The sequence below is a fragment of the Seriola aureovittata genome, chromosome 2 (genome assembly GCF_021018895.1).
Source record: "Seriola aureovittata isolate HTS-2021-v1 ecotype China chromosome 2, ASM2101889v1, whole genome shotgun sequence".
Taxonomy (NCBI): Eukaryota; Metazoa; Chordata; class Actinopteri; order Carangiformes; family Carangidae; genus Seriola; species Seriola aureovittata.
Genome location: NC_079365.1, coordinates 29,636,520 through 29,654,877, shown reverse-complemented (window position 1 = coordinate 29,654,877; position 18,358 = coordinate 29,636,520). Strand labels below are relative to the sequence as shown.

The 18,358-nt window shown below is 37.4% G+C and overlaps 5 protein-coding genes across 5 annotated transcripts; all 5 read right to left on the bottom strand.

The window, feature by feature from the left end:
* Window positions 1-2,191: 2,191 nt before the first annotated feature.
* On the bottom strand, window positions 2,192-3,316 carry LOC130177517 (odorant receptor 131-2-like). Its single transcript, XM_056389355.1, has 3 exons — window positions 3,161-3,316; window positions 2,757-2,995; window positions 2,192-2,702 (listed from the first exon to the last, which is right to left on the bottom strand). The coding sequence occupies exons 1-3, from the start codon at window positions 3,314-3,316 to the stop codon at window positions 2,192-2,194; spliced, it is 906 nt and encodes a 301-aa protein (XP_056245330.1).
* Window positions 3,317-5,933: 2,617 nt separating this feature from the next.
* Window positions 5,934-7,559, bottom strand: LOC130177511 (odorant receptor 131-2-like). The gene is made up of 3 exons (XM_056389341.1): window positions 7,437-7,559; window positions 6,489-6,707; window positions 5,934-6,410 (listed from the first exon to the last, which is right to left on the bottom strand). The coding sequence occupies exons 1-3, from the start codon at window positions 7,557-7,559 to the stop codon at window positions 5,934-5,936; spliced, it is 819 nt and encodes a 272-aa protein (XP_056245316.1).
* A 1,543-nt stretch (window positions 7,560-9,102) lies between these two features.
* LOC130177505 (odorant receptor 131-2-like) lies at window positions 9,103-11,650 on the bottom strand. Its single transcript, XM_056389328.1, has 4 exons — window positions 11,495-11,650; window positions 10,345-10,563; window positions 9,827-10,266; window positions 9,103-9,106 (listed from the first exon to the last, which is right to left on the bottom strand). Exons 1-4 carry the CDS (start codon window positions 11,648-11,650, stop codon window positions 9,103-9,105), a joined length of 819 nt encoding a protein of 272 aa, XP_056245303.1.
* Window positions 11,651-12,970: 1,320 nt separating this feature from the next.
* On the bottom strand, window positions 12,971-14,510 carry LOC130186036 (odorant receptor 131-2-like). The gene is made up of 2 exons (XM_056402747.1): window positions 14,361-14,510; window positions 12,971-13,738 (listed from the first exon to the last, which is right to left on the bottom strand). Exons 1-2 carry the CDS (start codon window positions 14,508-14,510, stop codon window positions 12,971-12,973), a joined length of 918 nt encoding a protein of 305 aa, XP_056258722.1.
* A 1,477-nt stretch (window positions 14,511-15,987) lies between these two features.
* On the bottom strand, window positions 15,988-17,435 carry LOC130186045 (odorant receptor 131-2-like). Its single transcript, XM_056402759.1, has 2 exons — window positions 17,286-17,435; window positions 15,988-16,755 (listed from the first exon to the last, which is right to left on the bottom strand). Exons 1-2 carry the CDS (start codon window positions 17,433-17,435, stop codon window positions 15,988-15,990), a joined length of 918 nt encoding a protein of 305 aa, XP_056258734.1.
* Between the last annotated feature and the right edge of the window lie 923 nt (window positions 17,436-18,358).

The window sequence follows — 18,358 nt, the reverse complement described above, 5'->3', positions numbered from 1 at the left end:
TATTCTTAACAAAGACTGACTGGGTCTGCACCCATCTGCTTGAACTCAATCATGCAAGCTTATGTTACTTCTAAGCCACTGCATTCCTCCAAGGAATGTCATCTGGCTTTGCCATCCCTGCAAACGAGGCAATCGCAGTCCAGATTGTTCTTGTCTGTGGTTCCCAGATGGTGGAACAAGCTACCAAAAGCTTGCAGAGTAGGGGTGTCCCTCTCTGTCTTCAAGAATCTCTTGAAGACTCTTTTCTTCTGAGAGCACCTCCTCTCCTAACACCTCTAACATGCCTAACTAGCACTTACTATGCACTTGAGGTGCAGTTGTTATCCTGATCTCCTTGTAATTATTGAATCATGTAGTGCTTAATACTTAGACCAAGGTCTCCTACTGCACTTAAGTGTGAGTGTTATCCTTCATTTCTAAGTTAGTTGGGATAAAATCATCTGCCAAATGAGTAAATGTAATGTAATGCTCAGGCGCAGTGGTGTTTCTTGTGTGGTTTTCCTGTTGTGTCCAAACCAAGGAGCAACCATAGGCTGAAAAATGAAGCCAACACGACGGTACCAAAAACTCCAGTTCTTCCAATGGCCGCTTGAGGCTGGCTCCAAAAGCGAGTCAATCCCCATAGACTCCTATGTTAAAATCTCCAACTTAACAACTTTATGTTTACAGCCTGGTATAACAAACTGTTTTGGTCTCTATAGCTAATATCCTCCTTCATAACAACTTTATGGGGTGATTTTTTATATAACTCACCTGTTTAAATTTTATTGATGCTCAAAGTTCTGCGTAATCGCGTGTGTCCGAAGACTGTTTTCTGCGCTTATTGCTCCTGTTGTTCAGCCTTGCAGGTAAAGTGAGCAGTACATACCACCGTCACCTTCCTCCACACAGGTGTCCTGTGTTTTCCATTTTAGTAGCCTCATGCGCTTCCTTCGACATTATGGCTGTGGTGAAACTTACATTAGGTGACTGATTTAAAGAAGGAAAAAAAAAACATCTCAGGAAATTGAGTTTTCCTTTAGCATCACGGGTGAACTGACTCATGACTGTGATTGGGGGAAACGCTGTCAGTGACCTGAATTGGCAAGTGACCGGCCAATCAACTTGCCTGACGTATATTTTTACTGGCCCTGGTTCATTGGGTTATTGCTTACACTGAACTCTGCTCAGAGTGTGACGAACATAAAATGTGTAGTTGTCTAGTCTGTGAATATAAATATAAAATGGAAAAACTTTTTCTTTTAATAGTCAGTCTCCAAACATTACTTGTATGTCATTCCATTTATTGCAAAATCATTGTATCATCACTGTATCATATACTGTATGCATAGGTAGAGATAAATAATTTCAAAGAAAATTTTTTTTTAAAATTTCATAATTCATTGAATTTACAGATTTTATTGCTTGTGGTGTTAAACATAGTGCAGGGACAGTATCTGAATTCATCAAACCGCAATGTCGTGAACTCGGTGTGTACTAGTGTCCTTTTACACTGAAAAGTCAGAATGTATTTGTTCTTAGTGAAGGAGCTTTTGCTGTTTAGAGAAAAAAAACTCTCACCCCCACAGGGTGAGTGCAGTGTTCAAAATACTCAAAAGACCAGTGAATGTCCACACCAAAGAATTTAGTTCAAATTGTTTAGTGAATCTTTTCAGCAAGCAATGAACAATTACAGAATTCTGGATCAGATGTGCCTTTTCCTAACCAATAACAAGTGTTGGTCAGTCCACAGTCTGACAACCTAACTTTCCCTGATCCAGTGTATTTATACAAGTAGAAACAAAGAAATGTGCATGGGCGTTTTGTCGTCTTCTGATTGGCTCTGCTGACTTCCTCCTTCCCATCTGACTCCGACCTTAAATGTCACCTAAAGCTCAACACGCTCAAAGGAAGACAGTTAATGCATACATATAAATTACCACTAATCTACCTCTGTTACCTCCGGCTGCCCCCCTACACATGGCCATAGGGTGATCTTTATCAGTGGTTGTAAATAGTTTCCCTGAGGCAGATGTTTAAATGACCACTCACCCTTAGCACCTAAATATCCACTAGTATAAATCATTAAACAGTTTTAACTTTAATAGTCTAAAATACTACAACATTAGTTAATGTACAATGGAAATGCTTTGTTTAAACTGTATGGATCTAGTTGGTTTATCTAGTGCAGCAACATGAATTTCACTGTAGCTCATGGTTTGATGCTCGGTCTCACTGTACATAGAAGATACTTTTTCAAGTGCTGTCTAAATGTCTTGTCTCGTAGCCCGTACACCATAGGACTGACAAACCTGGGGAACATCTGAATCATAATATAAGAAACAAAGACTACATGTGCATAATGTTTAGGGAACCAGTACAACAGACCCTTTATTACCTCATGAGCTACATAGGTTAGCATACACAACAGTAGCTGAAAGCCATGAAGCAGGATTGTATTCCTGGCTTTCTTTGCATCTCCATCTCTAGATTTAGCCTCTTTAGCCTCTTTAGCCTCTTTAGCAGCAAAGAAGATCTTGAAGTAAGTAAAGAAGAGCGTGAGCCAAACAATAATTAGGTAAATGATGTAGGAAACATCCCTCTTTTTTAAACTTATTGGGTGGGAAAACAGGTTATCCCTCTCACAAAAAATTGTGGAATAAAATAACTGAACAGGTTTTGTTGCCACAACAATAAACACATCTGGCAGGGTTGAAACTGCACTCAAGGCCCAGATCCAAGCAATCAGAGTGTATGTTCTTTTGATGGTGCAGAACTCAGCGTGTCGCAGTGGTAAACAAATAGCGATGTAGCACTCCACTGCCATGACAGCTAAATTCAATGGAGTGTTGAGGGTGGTGAAGACAGCAAAGGTAATGATGAGGCAACAGAAGGAAGTATTAATTTTATAGAAGACATAACTAAAGACAAACAGGCTGATTGTTGTTGTAAGCTGGATCATATCATTCAAGACCAGGTGGATGAATAGGATGTAACGAGGATTCACATAAAACACCTGAAAGGGAGGAGAGGAAAAGAAAGGATTATTAAAGCATCTCATGTTTGTTACATCTTTCTTCTGCCGATAATCACTGATAGTTGAATAATAATGATCACAGTAATAATGATATCAACATTAATTTTGATAATGATAATAAACACAATAAGAAAGAGTTCTGACCTGGTGTTTTCTGAAGGTATGAATCAGTGTACCATTGATATAGTTGATGGTAAGGCCAAGAGCCAGAACAATCACATTTTTGGCTACAGCTGTGCTCAAAGAGTCTCGATAACTCAGACCGCTCGACACATTATAGTTATAGGATGAGGAGTTCATGGAGACAATTTGAGGATCCTGTGAGCCTCTGTTACAGGGGAACATTTAAAAATACTTCAATGTTATGTTCAAATTTGTATTGCAAATTTAAACTTTTCATGTGTTTTTACTATGGAGTTTTTTTTTTGTTTTTTTTTTCCCACTATTGCAAGAACACCATGACAACTATTCAAGGAATAATGCACAGAGAATAAAGTAAATGTAAAACAAATCAACTTATCTTTACTTTTTATAGTGAAAGTGTTCATCCTTAAATGTATCCATCCAAAAACTGTCCAGTACCTACACAGTATATTTACATAACGATATTTGCACCGGCCTTAAATATATATCAGCATTGATAACATACAGCAATCATGATGCAAAATTATTGTTTTTAAAAAATATAAGAATTAACAGTTATTTTCCTTTTTTTCTTTTCAGACGAATAGTTTTTCTCTTGGTAAAATAAATGTTACCATCTAAAGTAGCGGTTGAATTGCATTAGAGATATAAACAGTTTAGGACTGTTAAGGAAGTGCAAGTGCAGTTCAACAGGATTGCAGTGGTATAAACAACATAGTAATAAATACAATAATGCACCAATACAGTCTGATAACAAAAACTTTCCTACCTGAGATAGTGCTCTTCACTGTGCACGTTCACCAGACATGAAGTGAGTTTGAAATGAGTTTGATGGCTTTATATTAAGGGGAGTGATGCAGAATGTCAGAGATGATGTCATTCTAATATCTGCCCCACTTCACCACCTGTCATAATTATGCATAAAGAAAATACAGGCTTTCCCATGCAGCTATGGACTTTCACAACCAGATGCTTTAACTCCGTGCAGCTGATCCACTTAAATGATCAGTTTTGGGCAGAAAGTGGAGGACTGTTTTCTAATTCATCTACACCCAATGTGTGAACACGGCATCCGCCTGATATCTTCATTTAAATTTAATAACTTTAAAGTTTGAGTTTGTGGCTAAGCAATAAAAACTGTGAATAAATGGGTTTTGTTCTCCATTCTGCTTTCAAATAAATGCACTGCTACTCACAGCTGAGGATCTGCCAATAGAGGTGTGGAAGAACATGATGTGTGAGAAGCAAACGGTACAAGGACAGAGTCGTATCTACAACAACACAACTCCAGCGTTATGTGGCAGGGATTAATCACTCCAAAAGCAAATCAATCCCCATAGGCTCCCATGTTAAAATGTCTTTTACCGAACTATATGACTTTACAGCAGAAATAAACATGTTTACAGCCGGGTCAAAAAACAGTTTTGGTCTCTATCGTCAATTTCTAGCTTCATGACAACTGTAGAGGGGGTGAATTTTTATATAACTCACTTGTATTAAGACTTAAAATCACGCACAATTGAGGCTGTGGTTATACTTTGAGTCACTGATGGGTACAGAAGCAGTTTTTTATTTTTTATTTATATGTGCCGCATTAAAGTAAATACAACTGCCAGTACCACTCTGCATGTTGATCTTTAGTGTGATTTAAAATCATTCTTGAGGTCTCCCAAATATGTTGAATGTGTTTTCTTACTCATTAATGGTATTACATTTTTATTGTAATAATAATATTATTAAAAACAATGTGATTAAAACTTATCACCCAGCCCTAGTCCTACCAATGGTTTTATATTGGTCCTATGATACACAGATGGCAATAATATGCAGTAATACACCAGCAAAGGCAGTGAAGAGAATGACACACTAGAAAACCCCACAGAGCAGCTTTAAAATTCCCCTTAATCTAAATGAATTAGTTTAATGGTCATAGTGTCCCTTTGGAGGAAAAACAATATTTATAGGAGTATAATAATAATTGAGTTTTAGCCCTTGGAAAATGTTTCATCTAATACTCCATATAGGAGTACTAAGACACAGTAGTACTGAAGTATCGCTGGGGATTTGTTCTCATGCATGGCAAAGCTATTGAGGAACCCTGACTATGACATATAGTGCTGAACTTAGGTCTTAAAACTAAATTAAATACAGATGAATTATTAATAAATGAATTTTAATGGAACAATCACATCTGTTTAATGAAAACGTATATTTAATTAATCCATATTAATTTAAAGAGATGTATGTTTTAGATGAAATGGTTATAATGAAAAAATATTTTCATTGCAAAGAAAACATAGTGGCCGGGGTAATAAAACATTTCTCTCTCCATTCATCTTTAGAATTTAACAGCGGAACCATAAACTAAAACCAAAAATTAATAAATAAAGGTTAAGTAAAGTTTTACCCTCGATCACTTCAGAGGCTATGATGCGTTCTCAATCTGTGCCAGAAAAAATTCAAAATCAAATTTTATTTGGGATCTCTGATCACTGCATTCAATATGATAATAGGTTGTCACTAGTATCAGATGGGGACCATAACAGCCCACAGCAGATACACACTGACACTTATCTGTTATCATCTCGTGAGGCTGGACAGTTTCATCAGACACTTAATACAGTGTAGTGATGGACCATTATCTTACTAATCACAGTCGTCTGCATGAGACTCTAGAGTTAACAATCTGCAAACCCTCTCCTTGATTGTGTGATTCAACCCCATGCTTGTTTTCTGAAGCTGGGCTTAGCATTACCAATTGTTTTGATCTGTTTCATACACTTGGAGTGTTGTTTAATGTACACAGATACCTTTTGAAGTACTTCCTGAATGTCCTGTCTCGTAGCCCGTAGACAATAGGACTAACAAAGCGGGGGAGGATTTGGTTTATAATAAACAAAAGAAATGCTATTGAACTAAGGCCTCTTGGGAACAAGTATATGAAAGCTTGAATCAACATAGGCTGCACATACACCATCATACACAGCAGCACCTGAAAACCATGAAGCAGGATAGTGTTTCTGGCCTTTTTAGCATCTGCATTTGCAGCCTTGGCCACAAACAAAATTCTGAAGTAAGTGTAGAACAGAGTGAGCCAAACCACTACCAGAAACACTATGTGGGACGTATCCCTCTTCTTTAGACTGTAGGTGCTCCTAAACACAGTATCCCTGGAACAGTACACTCTTGAATTTAAAAACTCCAGAGGTTCAGTAGCCAGGAGGATGAAGACATCCGGCAGGACAGAAAGTGAACTCATCGCCCAAATTATGCCAATTACAATATATGTTCTTTTGGCAGTACATATGTAGTTATAGCGGAGAGGAACGCAGACAGCAATGTAGCACTCTGCTGCCATAAAAGCTAGATTCAGAGGGGTGTTTTGTGTGGTGAAGATGGCCGGCAAGATGAGGAGGCAACAGATGGAGACATAGATGGTGTGGAAGGTGTAGGAGAAAATGAAGAGGGAAATGCTGGTTGTCAGCTGGATCATGTCGTTGAACACCAAGTGGATGAAAAGGATAAAACGTGGGTTCATCTTGAAGATCTGTGTTGAACAGCAGAATCAGGGGTTAGCGGTTAGATTACAGTATATTGCTCATCTCTGCCTACATACAAAAAGCATGTCATTACACTCAGCCCAATAGTTCTAACAATAATGACAAAAAAGTATTCCCCTTTTTTGTTCATGGACTTAAGCGTCATGTGTCATCCATACTTATCTTAAACCACTATGACAGTACCATTAAATGCAGTTCCAGAAATATTTGTATGACCCGATCAATTGACTATAACACGATCACACAAAGTGATGTTAAAGTTTATGTGCATGTGCAGTCTTGCATGCAGACATCGTTGCATACTCACTAAAAGATAGAAGGGATGGCTGCACTTTAGTAATTTTGTTAAGAAAAGTCATTGAAGGTTCAAACTAAATAATTACTCATCTTTTTGTTCACACTCAGGCTGTCGACTAAATTCATGTTAAGACCCTTTGGTATTCAAGTTAAGAACATAAAGCAAGTTACAGGGGCTAAAAAATAAAGGGTTAATGCAAAAAAGAATTGATAATTGTTGAATTCCAACATGGTTATAGACTTTAAAACCAACTGTTTGCTATAAGAGCAGATAAGAAGAGAGAGGAAAGAAATGAAGAGAAGGAAGTGGAGGATGGTTTCAATATATATATATATATATATATCATACACATAGTACACTAATATTCCTTCCTTTAACTAATAAACTTTTTGTTTTGTAGCAATACTATTTTACACACATGATGTTTGTTGAATGTGTGGACCATAGTAGCATTGATGTAGCTGATGGTGATGCCGAGGACAACAACAGCCACATTCTTGCCAATAGCCACAACAAATGTGTCCCGGTAATTCAAAGCCATCGTTACATTATTGTCCCCAGGTGTGAAATTCATGTCAGCAGCCGATGAACTTGTTTCAAAAGAAAAGACAGACAACATATAATGACAAAATACTGCAAATATCATTTAGAAACAAACATCCTCACAACCGTGCATACTTGCATATTAAGAATTTGCTTTCATGTTGAATGAATTGAGAAACAGTGAAGTGAAGCAAACAGTTCAATACTGACCTCAGGTAATGGATTCTGATCTGGAGATTAATCTGCCATAACATGACAATGCTGTCTGAAGCAAAGAATATTTATACAGCAGGTTCAGAGAGCATGTGTGCACATTTCTGACTTGAAACACACCCACAGTGTGTGTGTGACATAGGTATGTATTTTTTTTAGATGTGTGAACAGTTTACCACAAAGGACAACAATGGATGGTTCTACAGTTTAATGAGCTCAGTGAATATTCTTTTGATTTTAAGGGAAGAAATTAAAATACTCCTACTTGCTTTGGAAAACCATTCATTTTTTTGAATCAGTTAGATACATTGTTCTTCACCATCCCATTATTTCTATCCTTTTCCTTCCCTTGGTCTATAAGGGAAGGTTGAAAATCCTTAAATGGAATAATACAACTTATCTTTGATAAAAGCTGATTGAACTATGATCAATTAGCTTCTTAAAGAGCAAGCAACAGCAAAGAATAAAAATATAGCAATGACAAGTGAAAAAGAAAATGCTTTATTATTTAACATTTGAACAAAAAGTCTAGGACTCCCTCTCTTTGATCTCTGTTTTTGATCTCTACCATTTCCTGAGGGAAATGTCTGACTCTGTAGCTGCTCTATGCTCCATTATGTTCATTAGCTGGTAAGCTTGGGCCCATATTCAATAATATCAAATATTGCGATATTTCCCACCATTTGCAACATTTTTTAAAATATCGAAATAAAAAAGCAGTTTGTCCCTCATTTCACAGTTTTTCGTATAATAATACAAATATAACTTGAACGACTGTTTCGTGGCAGCATCACTTATACCCGAAATAAGAATACAAAATATATATTGTTGAATTATAAAACAACTTAAACATAAAATAAAACAATATAATTATTGTTGTAAAACAAGAAAACGAATTGTTCATTGTTTAAGATAAACAATTTTCTTTATCTGCCCATTTACTAGGTTTACTAAGTTTGACAAAGATCTGTAGGTGTTTAAAATGGAAGGATTGCCACAATTTAATTAGACGAATTAACTAATTTTATTAAAATCTAAAGATCAAAACATGACTGATTTTTTATGTGTATTCATAAAACCATGGTGCTGTCCGTGGTGCTGAAGTAACAGACGGATTTATACAAACTCTTCATTTGATATTAAATTGTCTCTAAAGCAAATATCAACAGCTCTCAGGTAATTTTAAGAGGCGTATTGTAGCAATGTTCAGAGTGACCTCAGTTTCCTGAAGAAGTAGCCGTTGTTAGAGTTAAATGTTGCTTAATGATCTTTGATTTCCATTACTACAACAACACGGTCAAATATATACGGGCGCCATAGCTGTCACTTCAACTGTGAAATGAAAGGATTGCCACAATTTAATTAGACGAATTAACTAATTTTATTCAAATCTAAAGATCAAAACATTTATTTTTATTTATAAACAAAACAGTGCTTTATTTATTTTCTCGCTAGTTGCAGTTTAGGTCACTAGAAAAAATATTTCACTATACTGCAGCTCCGACAAAAACATCTTTAAACAGGACAGATTGGGTTTGGCTATACCAGCTAACACATAATGTTTTGATATATCGTCATCTTTAGTTGTATGAGTGAATTGATGGTGCCTCAGCAGCCCCTCCCTGGTTGCAGCTTGCAGGTAAGTCATCAGATTTATAGTTGTTGTAGAGAGTAGGTAAAGGCCGCTGCCTTTTCAGTAATTTTGTCATCTGAGCTGCAGAACCTCAAATACTTACACACACTGCTTCCCAGATGCTTCAGTGATTTTTTTTTTTATTATTAGCTTAGTGTACTGACAGGTCAGTAGGGCACACAGTGAGTTTAAAAGCCCCCTCTGCTGCACCACAAGGCAAACTAGTCCAAATGCTTTGATGTAATTCAAACAAGTCATTACAGTTCAAATATTTCCCACAAATTGTCATATTTCGATTAAAAAGCCCTACATCAGTGGCATCATAAATGTAAAACAAATTAATTCTAGAGCTATATTACAATGGCACATTTAGTGTTGTCTTTCGATGGGTATTTATGGTTACTGTGCATAGGAGGTACCTTTTGAAGTATTTACTGAAAGTCCTGTCTCGTAGCCCATAGACAATAGGACTAACAAATCGAGGGAGGATTTGGATTGTAGTAAAAATAGCAAATTTTATGGATCTAACACCTCCTGGAAACAAGTATATGAGAACCTGAAGTAACATAGGCTGCACATAGACCATCATACACAGCAGCACCTGAAAACCATGAAGCAGGATAGTGTTTCTGGCCTTTTTAGCATCTGCATTTGCAGCCTTGGCCACAAACAAAATTCTGAAGTAAGTGTAGAACAGAGTGAGCCAAACCACTACCAGAAACACTATGTGGGACGTATCCCTCTTCTTTAGACTGTAGGTGCTCCTAAACACAGTATCCCTGGAACAGTACACTCTTGAATTTAAAAACTCCAGAGGTTCAGTAGCCAGGAGGATGAAGACATCCGGCAGGACAGAAAGTGAACTCATCGCCCAAATTATGCCAATTACAATATATGTTCTTTTGGCAGTACATATGTAGTTATAGCGGAGAGGAACGCAGACAGCAATGTAGCACTCTGCTGCCATAAAAGCTAGATTCAGAGGGGTGTTCAGTGTGGTGAGAGTAGCTGGCAAGACGAGGAGGCAACAGATGGAGACATAGATGGTGTGGAAGGCGTAGGTGAAGATGAAGAGAGAAATGCTGGTTGTCAGCTGGATCATGTCGTTGAACACCAAGTGGATGAAAAGGATGTAGCGAGCATTCACCCTGAAGATCTGTGTTGTACAAATCTACAATTAGACAACAGTGTATTGAAAACCTCTAACTACATTAAAACTAATTATGATTAGTCAATAAATTGTTTCAGTAATTTTTCAAGCACAAATACCAACTAGTTTCAGGTTCCACTTTCTCCAGTGTGAGGATTTTTTATTTAGTTTTTCTCAGTTTTATATCACTTTAAACTCATATAATAGTAAATTTGTAAACTTGCTTTTCTTCGTCATAGTAAATAGTGGAACTATTAAGTTAGTACATTGAATATCTTTGGATTTTACACACAAAACAAGAGATTTGAACATGTCACTTTGGACTCTGGGGAATTACTTACTTTTTATGACAAAACAACTTATTGATAATGAAAATAATTGTTATTTGTAACCTTAAACTACATTCAATGTTTCCAAAACCATTACTGTACCTACCACAATTTTCCTAAGACTCATTACTAGGTTTTATTTAATTGACCTCAGGCTTGGGCTGTTTTCTGTTTTGCCACCATTATTTTGTTTTTAATTTTTTTATTTTGGTCACTTCATCAAACAGACACTATAACTACTGGAAGAGAATGTCATAGAGTAAATAAAGAACACTGGACTGTATGCTGTCTCCATAGAGAGAAAGTGAAAGGTTTTACCTTTTCTAGTTCTTATTTGTGGGAAATGCTCAAAGTACATATGATATTAAGCAGTAGGTCGGAGGAATCCGATGACAAAGTGGAATAAAGAAGTTTGACAGCTGACTTCAAAAACATTTTGTACTAACTTGAATCCCATCAGATTGTAAAACAACTTTTAAAAGCACCAGTTTGTAAGAAGCAGAAAAGAGAGAGAAGAAAAGGAGAAAGATGGGATAGCTGTTTTCACCTCTCAACTCTTTGTTTTTTTCATTCACTAGAAAAAACAGGGGATTTAATAAAATACACACATGATGTTTGTTGAATGTGTGGACCATGGTGGCATTGATGTAGCTGATGGCGATGCCGAGGACAACAACAGTCACATTCCTGCCAACGGCTGTAATTAATGTGTCCAGGTAATTTACAGCTTCCGTCAAATTGTTGGCCTCAGGTGTGAAATTCATGTCAGCAGCCGATGAACTTTTTTTAAAAAGCAGAAGCAATACAATACACAGTATTAATAATAGAGTCTAAGAACGAACAAACTCAAATATTAAAGCCTATTTCATTTGATATATTAGAAACAGTCAAGTGAAGTGAACGATTTAATACTAACCTCAGACAATGAATTTAGATTCTGAGATTGATCTGCTTTCGTGGGGCTTTTGCAAGAGTTTATATAAAGACAGTGCATTGGGTATGTGTGTGTGCCGCTGATTTGAAACACACCCTCATATTGGAGCTAGACCGATAAATCGTCAAAGCCGATATGTCAGCTAGTAATTGCTTTTCACAGAAATATGGGTATTAGTGTCTATGTTGGATGATAATTATCAAAAAAACAGTACAGAGATGTTTCAACTTTAAAATGTCCCTCTCACGGTGGCACCAGCGCACACCATTAAGGCTCAGTCCTTGCTGCGGCAGCCTGGGTTTGAGTCCAGCTCAGGCCTTTACAAACATGTTAATTCAAAAAAGTACTTTTATTGGCTTTCTGACATTTTCAAGTTCAATAAATAAAGGGCAAATTATACAAAAACAGTTTATTCAATTCATTCATGAATACCAAAGTTACTTTGAAAAGTAATTTTAAACAACCAAGGTTTAGTTTGAAACAGTACAAAAAAACTTGCAACATAAATTGTACTTAGCTTATAAAAATGTGACAGGTTAGGTACCTTGAATGTTCCTCTGATGTGTTGAGTTGACTGTGTCAGAAATGCAACAACGATACTTATAGTGTCACATGCTTTGTTTCATAAGAAAGATCCACATGTATCATGCATGAGAAAGTTGAGTTGTTGTACCCTGTGATACGTTCAAGAGTTAGTCGAAATTATAAATTTTTGTCACTTTTTGTCATTTCATTTATATTTAATCATACCATTAGTTGTTTTATGAATTATGAGTATATTTGTTAAAGATACTTGACTGATTTTTTATGTGTATTCATAAAACCATGGTGCTGTCCGTGGTGCTGAAGTAACAGACGGATTTATACAAACTCTTCATTTGATATTAAATTGTCTCTAAAGCAAATATCAACAGCTCTCAGGTAATTTTAAGAGGCGTATTGTAGCAACGTTCAGAGCGACCTCAGTTTCCTGAAGAAGTAGCCGTTGTTAGAGTTAAATGTTGCTTAATGATCTTTGATTTCCATTACTACAGCAATACGTTAAAATGTATACGGGCGCCATAGCTGTCACTTCAACTGTCTCTGCTTAAAGTCCTGCTTTTTTCTTAAATCCTGTAGTTGACAGAGGTTTTAGCTTTTGAATGGTTTCTTAGGATATACTGACTTTACACAACAGATACCTTTTCAGATACTTCCTGAAAGTATTGTCTCGTACGCCATATATGATTGGACTAATAGATCGTGGCAGAATCTGTACTATAATATAGTAAGCGAAGCGGGAGTCAATGTAATTCTTAGGGAACCATTGCTGCACAACCCTTAATAACTGAGGGGCCACATATGTTGCCATACAAAGCAGCAGCTGAAACCCATGGAGGAGGATTGTGTTTCTGGCTTTCTTAGCATCTTTGCTAGCTGTCTTTGCTGTGAACAGAATTCTGAAGTAAGTGTAAAAGATAACGAGCCAAACTATAACTAGAAACACTGTATAAGTGAGGTCCCTCTTCTTGATAATGAGGGGATTTGGGAAGACAGTTTGCCTGAGACAGAAGACCCTGGAATGGAAGAAGTCCAGTGGTTCTGTGGCCAAGGTGATGAAGAGATCAGGGAGAACAGACAACATGCTGGTCGTCCAGATTAAACCAATCAGCATCAAAGTCCTCTTGACGGTGCAGATCTGCATGTGGCGAAGGGGGAGGCAGATGGCGATGTAGCACTCCACCGCCATGCAGGCCAGGTTCAGGGGGGTGTTTTCAGTGGTGAACACAGTAAATACGATGAAGATGCAACAGATGGAGACATTGAGTTTGTAGATGGTGTAGCTGATGACAAACAGGATGATGCTCACTGTCACTTGCGTCATGTCGTTGACCACCAGGTGGATGAAAAGGATATACCGAGGATTCGTGTAGAAGATCTGGAGGGTGGAAACATAGTACATGCAAGGGGAGAAAGAGGTAGAAAAAACAGCAGGGATATTCTTTCAGTTTTGGCCAATATAGAGTCATGTTTTTGACCTCAGGTCCATGGGCCTTATTTCTACCTGGTCTTACTAAGTGTTTTCCTTATCTCAGTTCTGTCCACACTGTGATCAGACCTCGATACAAATGAGTTAGACGGGGCTGGCTGACTTTTCATCAAATGTGGCATTGTGCCTACATCAAAGGAAACAATGCTATAAAAGGGTGTCATTTCTTTGTAAATCACTTTTTGTGAGGAAACACTTTCCAGCTGCTGCTACTACTTATAGTTTTTGCTGGACAGCTTGAGGTCTGTGTAAATGCATTGACTTGAGATTGTATTAATTCAGGTAGGATATTCAGGCATCAAAGCCAGACCTGAATGGGGTTTTTATCTGTGCCACTGCTCTGTCTACATACATGCATACATGATTCATAGTGCATTGTCAGCATGAAGATCAATGAGTGGAAATTTGTTGAAGTACTGTTGAAAGTTACTGAAGAGCTGCTGATGATATAAATATAACATATACAGAAATACATTATCATTGGCAACATGTCAATAAAGGAAAATCAGACCTGGTGTTTGCGGAAGGTGTGAATGAGGCCTGCATTGATGTAGTTGATGGAAATCCCGAGAACCACAACAATCACATTCTTGGCCAGAGCTTTAGAGAAGGAATCAGCTTCCCGATCAGACACTGTCACATTGGCAGACGACACATTCATCTCTTGAAAGCCGAAGTTCAGCCTAACAGAAGAGAAATGATAGTGTTTTGCAGTTTTGCACAGTCTGTCCTGCGCCAATAAAATACAATAGTATGATTATGTGATTATATAAAAAACCCAATAATTTAAGATATATTGCTATATTGGGGCTGCAGTGTATCTAGTTATTAAATTTTGGATATCGCCCAAGCTTAGTTCAGATATCAGTAAATACAGCATCGACAGTAATAATACAAATACATTCACTCTGAAGTTTCCTCTGTGCTTTGCTCAGCTGCACCATCTCTATTTATAACTAACTAACAGTGAAAATCTAAAACTCATTATTTTACTCACTGGAACTGAAATTACTAAGTTTAAACTGATATAATTAAAGAAGAAAGAAAAACAGTGTGACCAGGAAAATAACCGTGTTTTTTTTTTTTTTTTAAACAGCATCAACATTGGCTTTAAAAAGAGTTTACATTTCATTTGTACAGAATTTCTTCCTGTCTCATCCAACAGAGTCAGAACGGTGTTCTAGAAATGTGAATGAAGGAACTGAAAATGTAAAAAGTTCTGCAACAGGAAGAAATCATCACATTTGACATTGTCATTTAATATAAAACTCACAAACAGGCCTGTGTCTTTATAACCCATGTTTGTTGTCTTTGCATTTTATGTAAATTCTGAACAATCAAGAGACCTGGTGACTATAGCTGATGATAATACAGAATCAGAAGCTAAAGGAATTTACTGATGAAAACATGAGCCAAATTTCACATATGTAACCACAGTGTACAGTAGCTGATACTTACCTTAATTAATGCATCTACATGAAGACACCAACATAATGTCTCTGACTTTATATGAGCTGAGTTAAACTCACATCCCAGGATTCAGGGGTGTGTGTTTGCATGTTAAGATATTGTGTGCACACAGCTGATAGATGGGTGTGCATGTGTGCCAACAATTACAAGGTTGGTTGTGTGAATGTGAGTCTGTTTATTTGTGTGCCGTCACATTATACAGTGTCAGGTATGCATTTGATTTGATATCATCCCCTCACACCCATCAAATGGTTTAACAAATACACCACAACTGCAATTGCTAACAGCTAACACACATGATGTTTTCATGATTTCACTGGAAGGGACGAGTCCACCTCAACCAAACTTTTTTGCCGTGGTGCTGAAGTAACAGACGGATTTATACAAACTCTTCATTTGATATTAAATTGTCTCTAAAGCAAATATCAACAGCTCTCAGGTAATTTTAAGAGGCGTATTGTAGCAATGTTCAGAGTGACCTCAGTTTCCTGAAGAAGTAGCCGTTGTTAGAGTTAAATGTTGCTTAATGATCTTTGATTTCCATTACTACAGCAACACGGTAAAATGTATACGGGCGCCATAGCTGTCACTTCAACTGTCTCTGCTTAAAGTCCCGCTTTTTTCTTAAATCCTGTACTTGACAGAGGTTTTAGCTTTTGAATGGTTTCTTAGGATATACTGACTTTACACAACAGATACCTTTTCAGATACTTCCTGAAAGTATTGTCTCGTACGCCATATATGATTGGACTGATGGATCGTGGCAGAATCTGTACTATAATATAAGTAGCAAAGAGGGAGTCAGTGTAATTCTTAGGGAACCATTGCCTCAGAGCATCTTTCAACAGGGGGGTTATATATGTTGCCATACAAAGCAGCAGCTGAAACCCATGGAGGAGGATTGTGTTTCTGGCTTTCTTAGCATCTTTGCTAGCTGTCTTTGCTGTGAACAGAATTCTGAAGTAAGTGTAAAAGATAACGAGCCAAACTATAACTAGAAACACTGTATAAGTGAGGTCCCTCTTCTTGATAATGAGGGGATTTGGGAAGACAGTTTGCCTGAGACAGAAGACCCTGGAATGGAAGAAGTCCAGTGGTTCTGTGGCCAAGGTGATGAAGAGATCAGGGAGAACAGACAACATGCTGGTCGTCCAGATTAAACCAATCAGCATCAAAGTCCTCTTGACGGTGCAGATCTGCATGTGGCGAAGGGGGAGGCAGATGGCGATGTAGCACTCCACCGCCATGCAGGCCAGGTTCAGGGGGGTGTTTTCAGTGGTGAACAGAGCAAGAAGGATGAAGATGCAACAGATGGAGACATTGAGTTTGTAGATGGTGTAGCTGATGACAAACAGGATGATGGTCAGCGTCACTTGCGTCATGTCGTTGACCACCAGGTGGATGAAAAGGATATACCGAGGATTGGTGTAGAAGATCTGGAGGGTGGAAACATAGCACATGCAAGGGGAGAAAGAGGTAGAAAAAACAGCAGGGATATTCTTTCAGTTTTGGCCAATATAGATTCATGATTTTGACCTCAGGTCCATGGGCCTTATTTCTACCTGGTCTTACGAAGTGTTTTCCTTATCTCAGTTCTGTCCACACTGTGATCAGATCTGTCTCTGACTCTCCTCAGTGACAGACTGTAGCGAGACCTCAACCTCATCTTTTTTCTGTTTGTTGACAATCTAAAACTAAAGCTTAATGTTGTTTTTATTGAATAGTAACACACATGACTTAACAATGACCACTTATGACAGTAATAGGTTTTCCTCTCTGTACTTTCATATTGGACAGGCAGGGGTGACATCACAAACTCTACTTTAACATTTTTCTTCAGTGTATGTCTGTGGTTCCTGTAGAGCTGATGATGATATAAACAGAATTTGTACTTTTTTTTTTTCTTTACCAAGCATTTAAATAAATTCACTATCATTGGCAACATGTCAATAAAGGAAAATCAGACCTGGTGTTTGCGGAAGGTGTGAATGAGGCCTGCATTGATGTAGTTGATGGAAATCCCGAGAACCACAACAATCACATTCTTGGTCAGAGCTTTAGAGAAGGAATCAGCTTCCCGATCAGACACTGTCACATTGGCAGACGACACATTCATCTCTTGAAAGCCGAAGTTCATCCTAACAGAAGAGAAAAGATAATACTATTAATATTGTTGAGATTTTTTTTATTTTTTCAGGTTTTGCACAGTCTGTCCTGCTGCTGAGTCCGATCCTCATTTCATTGCTTTGCTTACTGTACATTGGCAAGATAAATGCTTTTAAAGATAATAAACTGAATGAAACACAGTGCTCTAATATCACTAATCTGACATGTTTTATATTTCTGATTGAAGTAAATCAAAATACTGCATAATAATTTGATCATTACTGATTCTTCAGATCTCAAGATTCAAGCTTTGAATTTGCACCTTCTCTCAGTAAACATCTAGTCTGTGCTAAATGTTGTGTGTAGCAGTGGTTACTTGTTCTAAGAGGTTCAGTTCAGTGTGTAAAATGTACTTTGTGGAAAGTTTGTTATTACAACAAACACAAAAAGGTTATTTTAAGTTAAAAGGTAAAGTAGATAGCTGCTACATGAGGGTTGGTTAATTAATGTTAGTGTTGCATCTGTCATTGTTATTCATACCAGTGTGTCTGTTCAGGGTTAGCAGCCTGTTGAACCAGCTGATCAAAAGTTTATTATGAGTGCAAAGACAACACCAACATCTTGTTGAAACAAGTTTCACTCTGAAGTTTCCTCTGTGCCTTGCTCTGCTGCACCATCTCTATTTATAACTAACTAACAGTGATGAAAACACTGCTGCAGAAGGTTTGACCTGATGCATCATTTGGATAAAATAGAGAGTGAAAGACACTGATGACAGAAATAAAACAAGCTAAATACTGTATGCTCATAAATAATTCAAATCTAATCCATGTGGTGAAAAGATTCTGCAGCATTAACACCGAAAGAGACAAAAGTGTCTGTTCTTCTTCTTCCATCTTTCTAGTCGTTCAACAGTAACAAAAGAAAGACTTA

Coding starts and splice junctions, on each gene's coding strand:
- LOC130177517 (XM_056389355.1), bottom strand. CDS start 3,316: ATGAACTCCTCATCCTATAACTATAATGTGTCGAGCGGTCTGAGTTAT. Junction 2,996..3,160: donor ATACCTTCAGAAAACACCAG/GTCAGAACTCTT, acceptor CCTCCCTTTCAG/GTGTTTTATGTGAATCCTCG. Junction 2,703..2,756: donor TTACCACTGCGACACGCTGA/GTTCTGCACCAT, acceptor CTGGGCCTTGAG/TGCAGTTTCAACCCTGCCAG.
- LOC130177511 (XM_056389341.1), bottom strand. CDS start 7,559: ATGGCTTTGAATTACCGGGACACATTTGTTGTGGCTATTGGCAAGAAT. Junction 6,708..7,436: donor ACACATTCAACAAACATCAT/GTGTGTAAAATA, acceptor TGTTCAACACAG/ATCTTCAAGATGAACCCACG. Junction 6,411..6,488: donor AGTGCTACATTGCTGTCTGC/GTTCCTCTCCGC, acceptor GCGATGAGTTCA/CTTTCTGTCCTGCCGGATGT.
- LOC130177505 (XM_056389328.1), bottom strand. CDS start 11,650: ATGAATTTCACACCTGAGGCCAACAATTTGACGGAAGCTGTAAATTAC. Junction 10,564..11,494: donor ACACATTCAACAAACATCAT/GTGTGTATTTTA, acceptor TGTACAACACAG/ATCTTCAGGGTGAATGCTCG. Junction 10,267..10,344: donor AGTGCTACATTGCTGTCTGC/GTTCCTCTCCGC, acceptor GCGATGAGTTCA/CTTTCTGTCCTGCCGGATGT.
- LOC130186036 (XM_056402747.1), bottom strand. CDS start 14,510: ATGAATGTGTCGTCTGCCAATGTGACAGTGTCTGATCGGGAAGCTGAT. Junction 13,739..14,360: donor ACACCTTCCGCAAACACCAG/GTCTGATTTTCC, acceptor TCCACCCTCCAG/ATCTTCTACACGAATCCTCG.
- LOC130186045 (XM_056402759.1), bottom strand. CDS start 17,435: ATGAATGTGTCGTCTGCCAATGTGACAGTGTCTGATCGGGAAGCTGAT. Junction 16,756..17,285: donor ACACCTTCCGCAAACACCAG/GTCTGATTTTCC, acceptor TCCACCCTCCAG/ATCTTCTACACCAATCCTCG.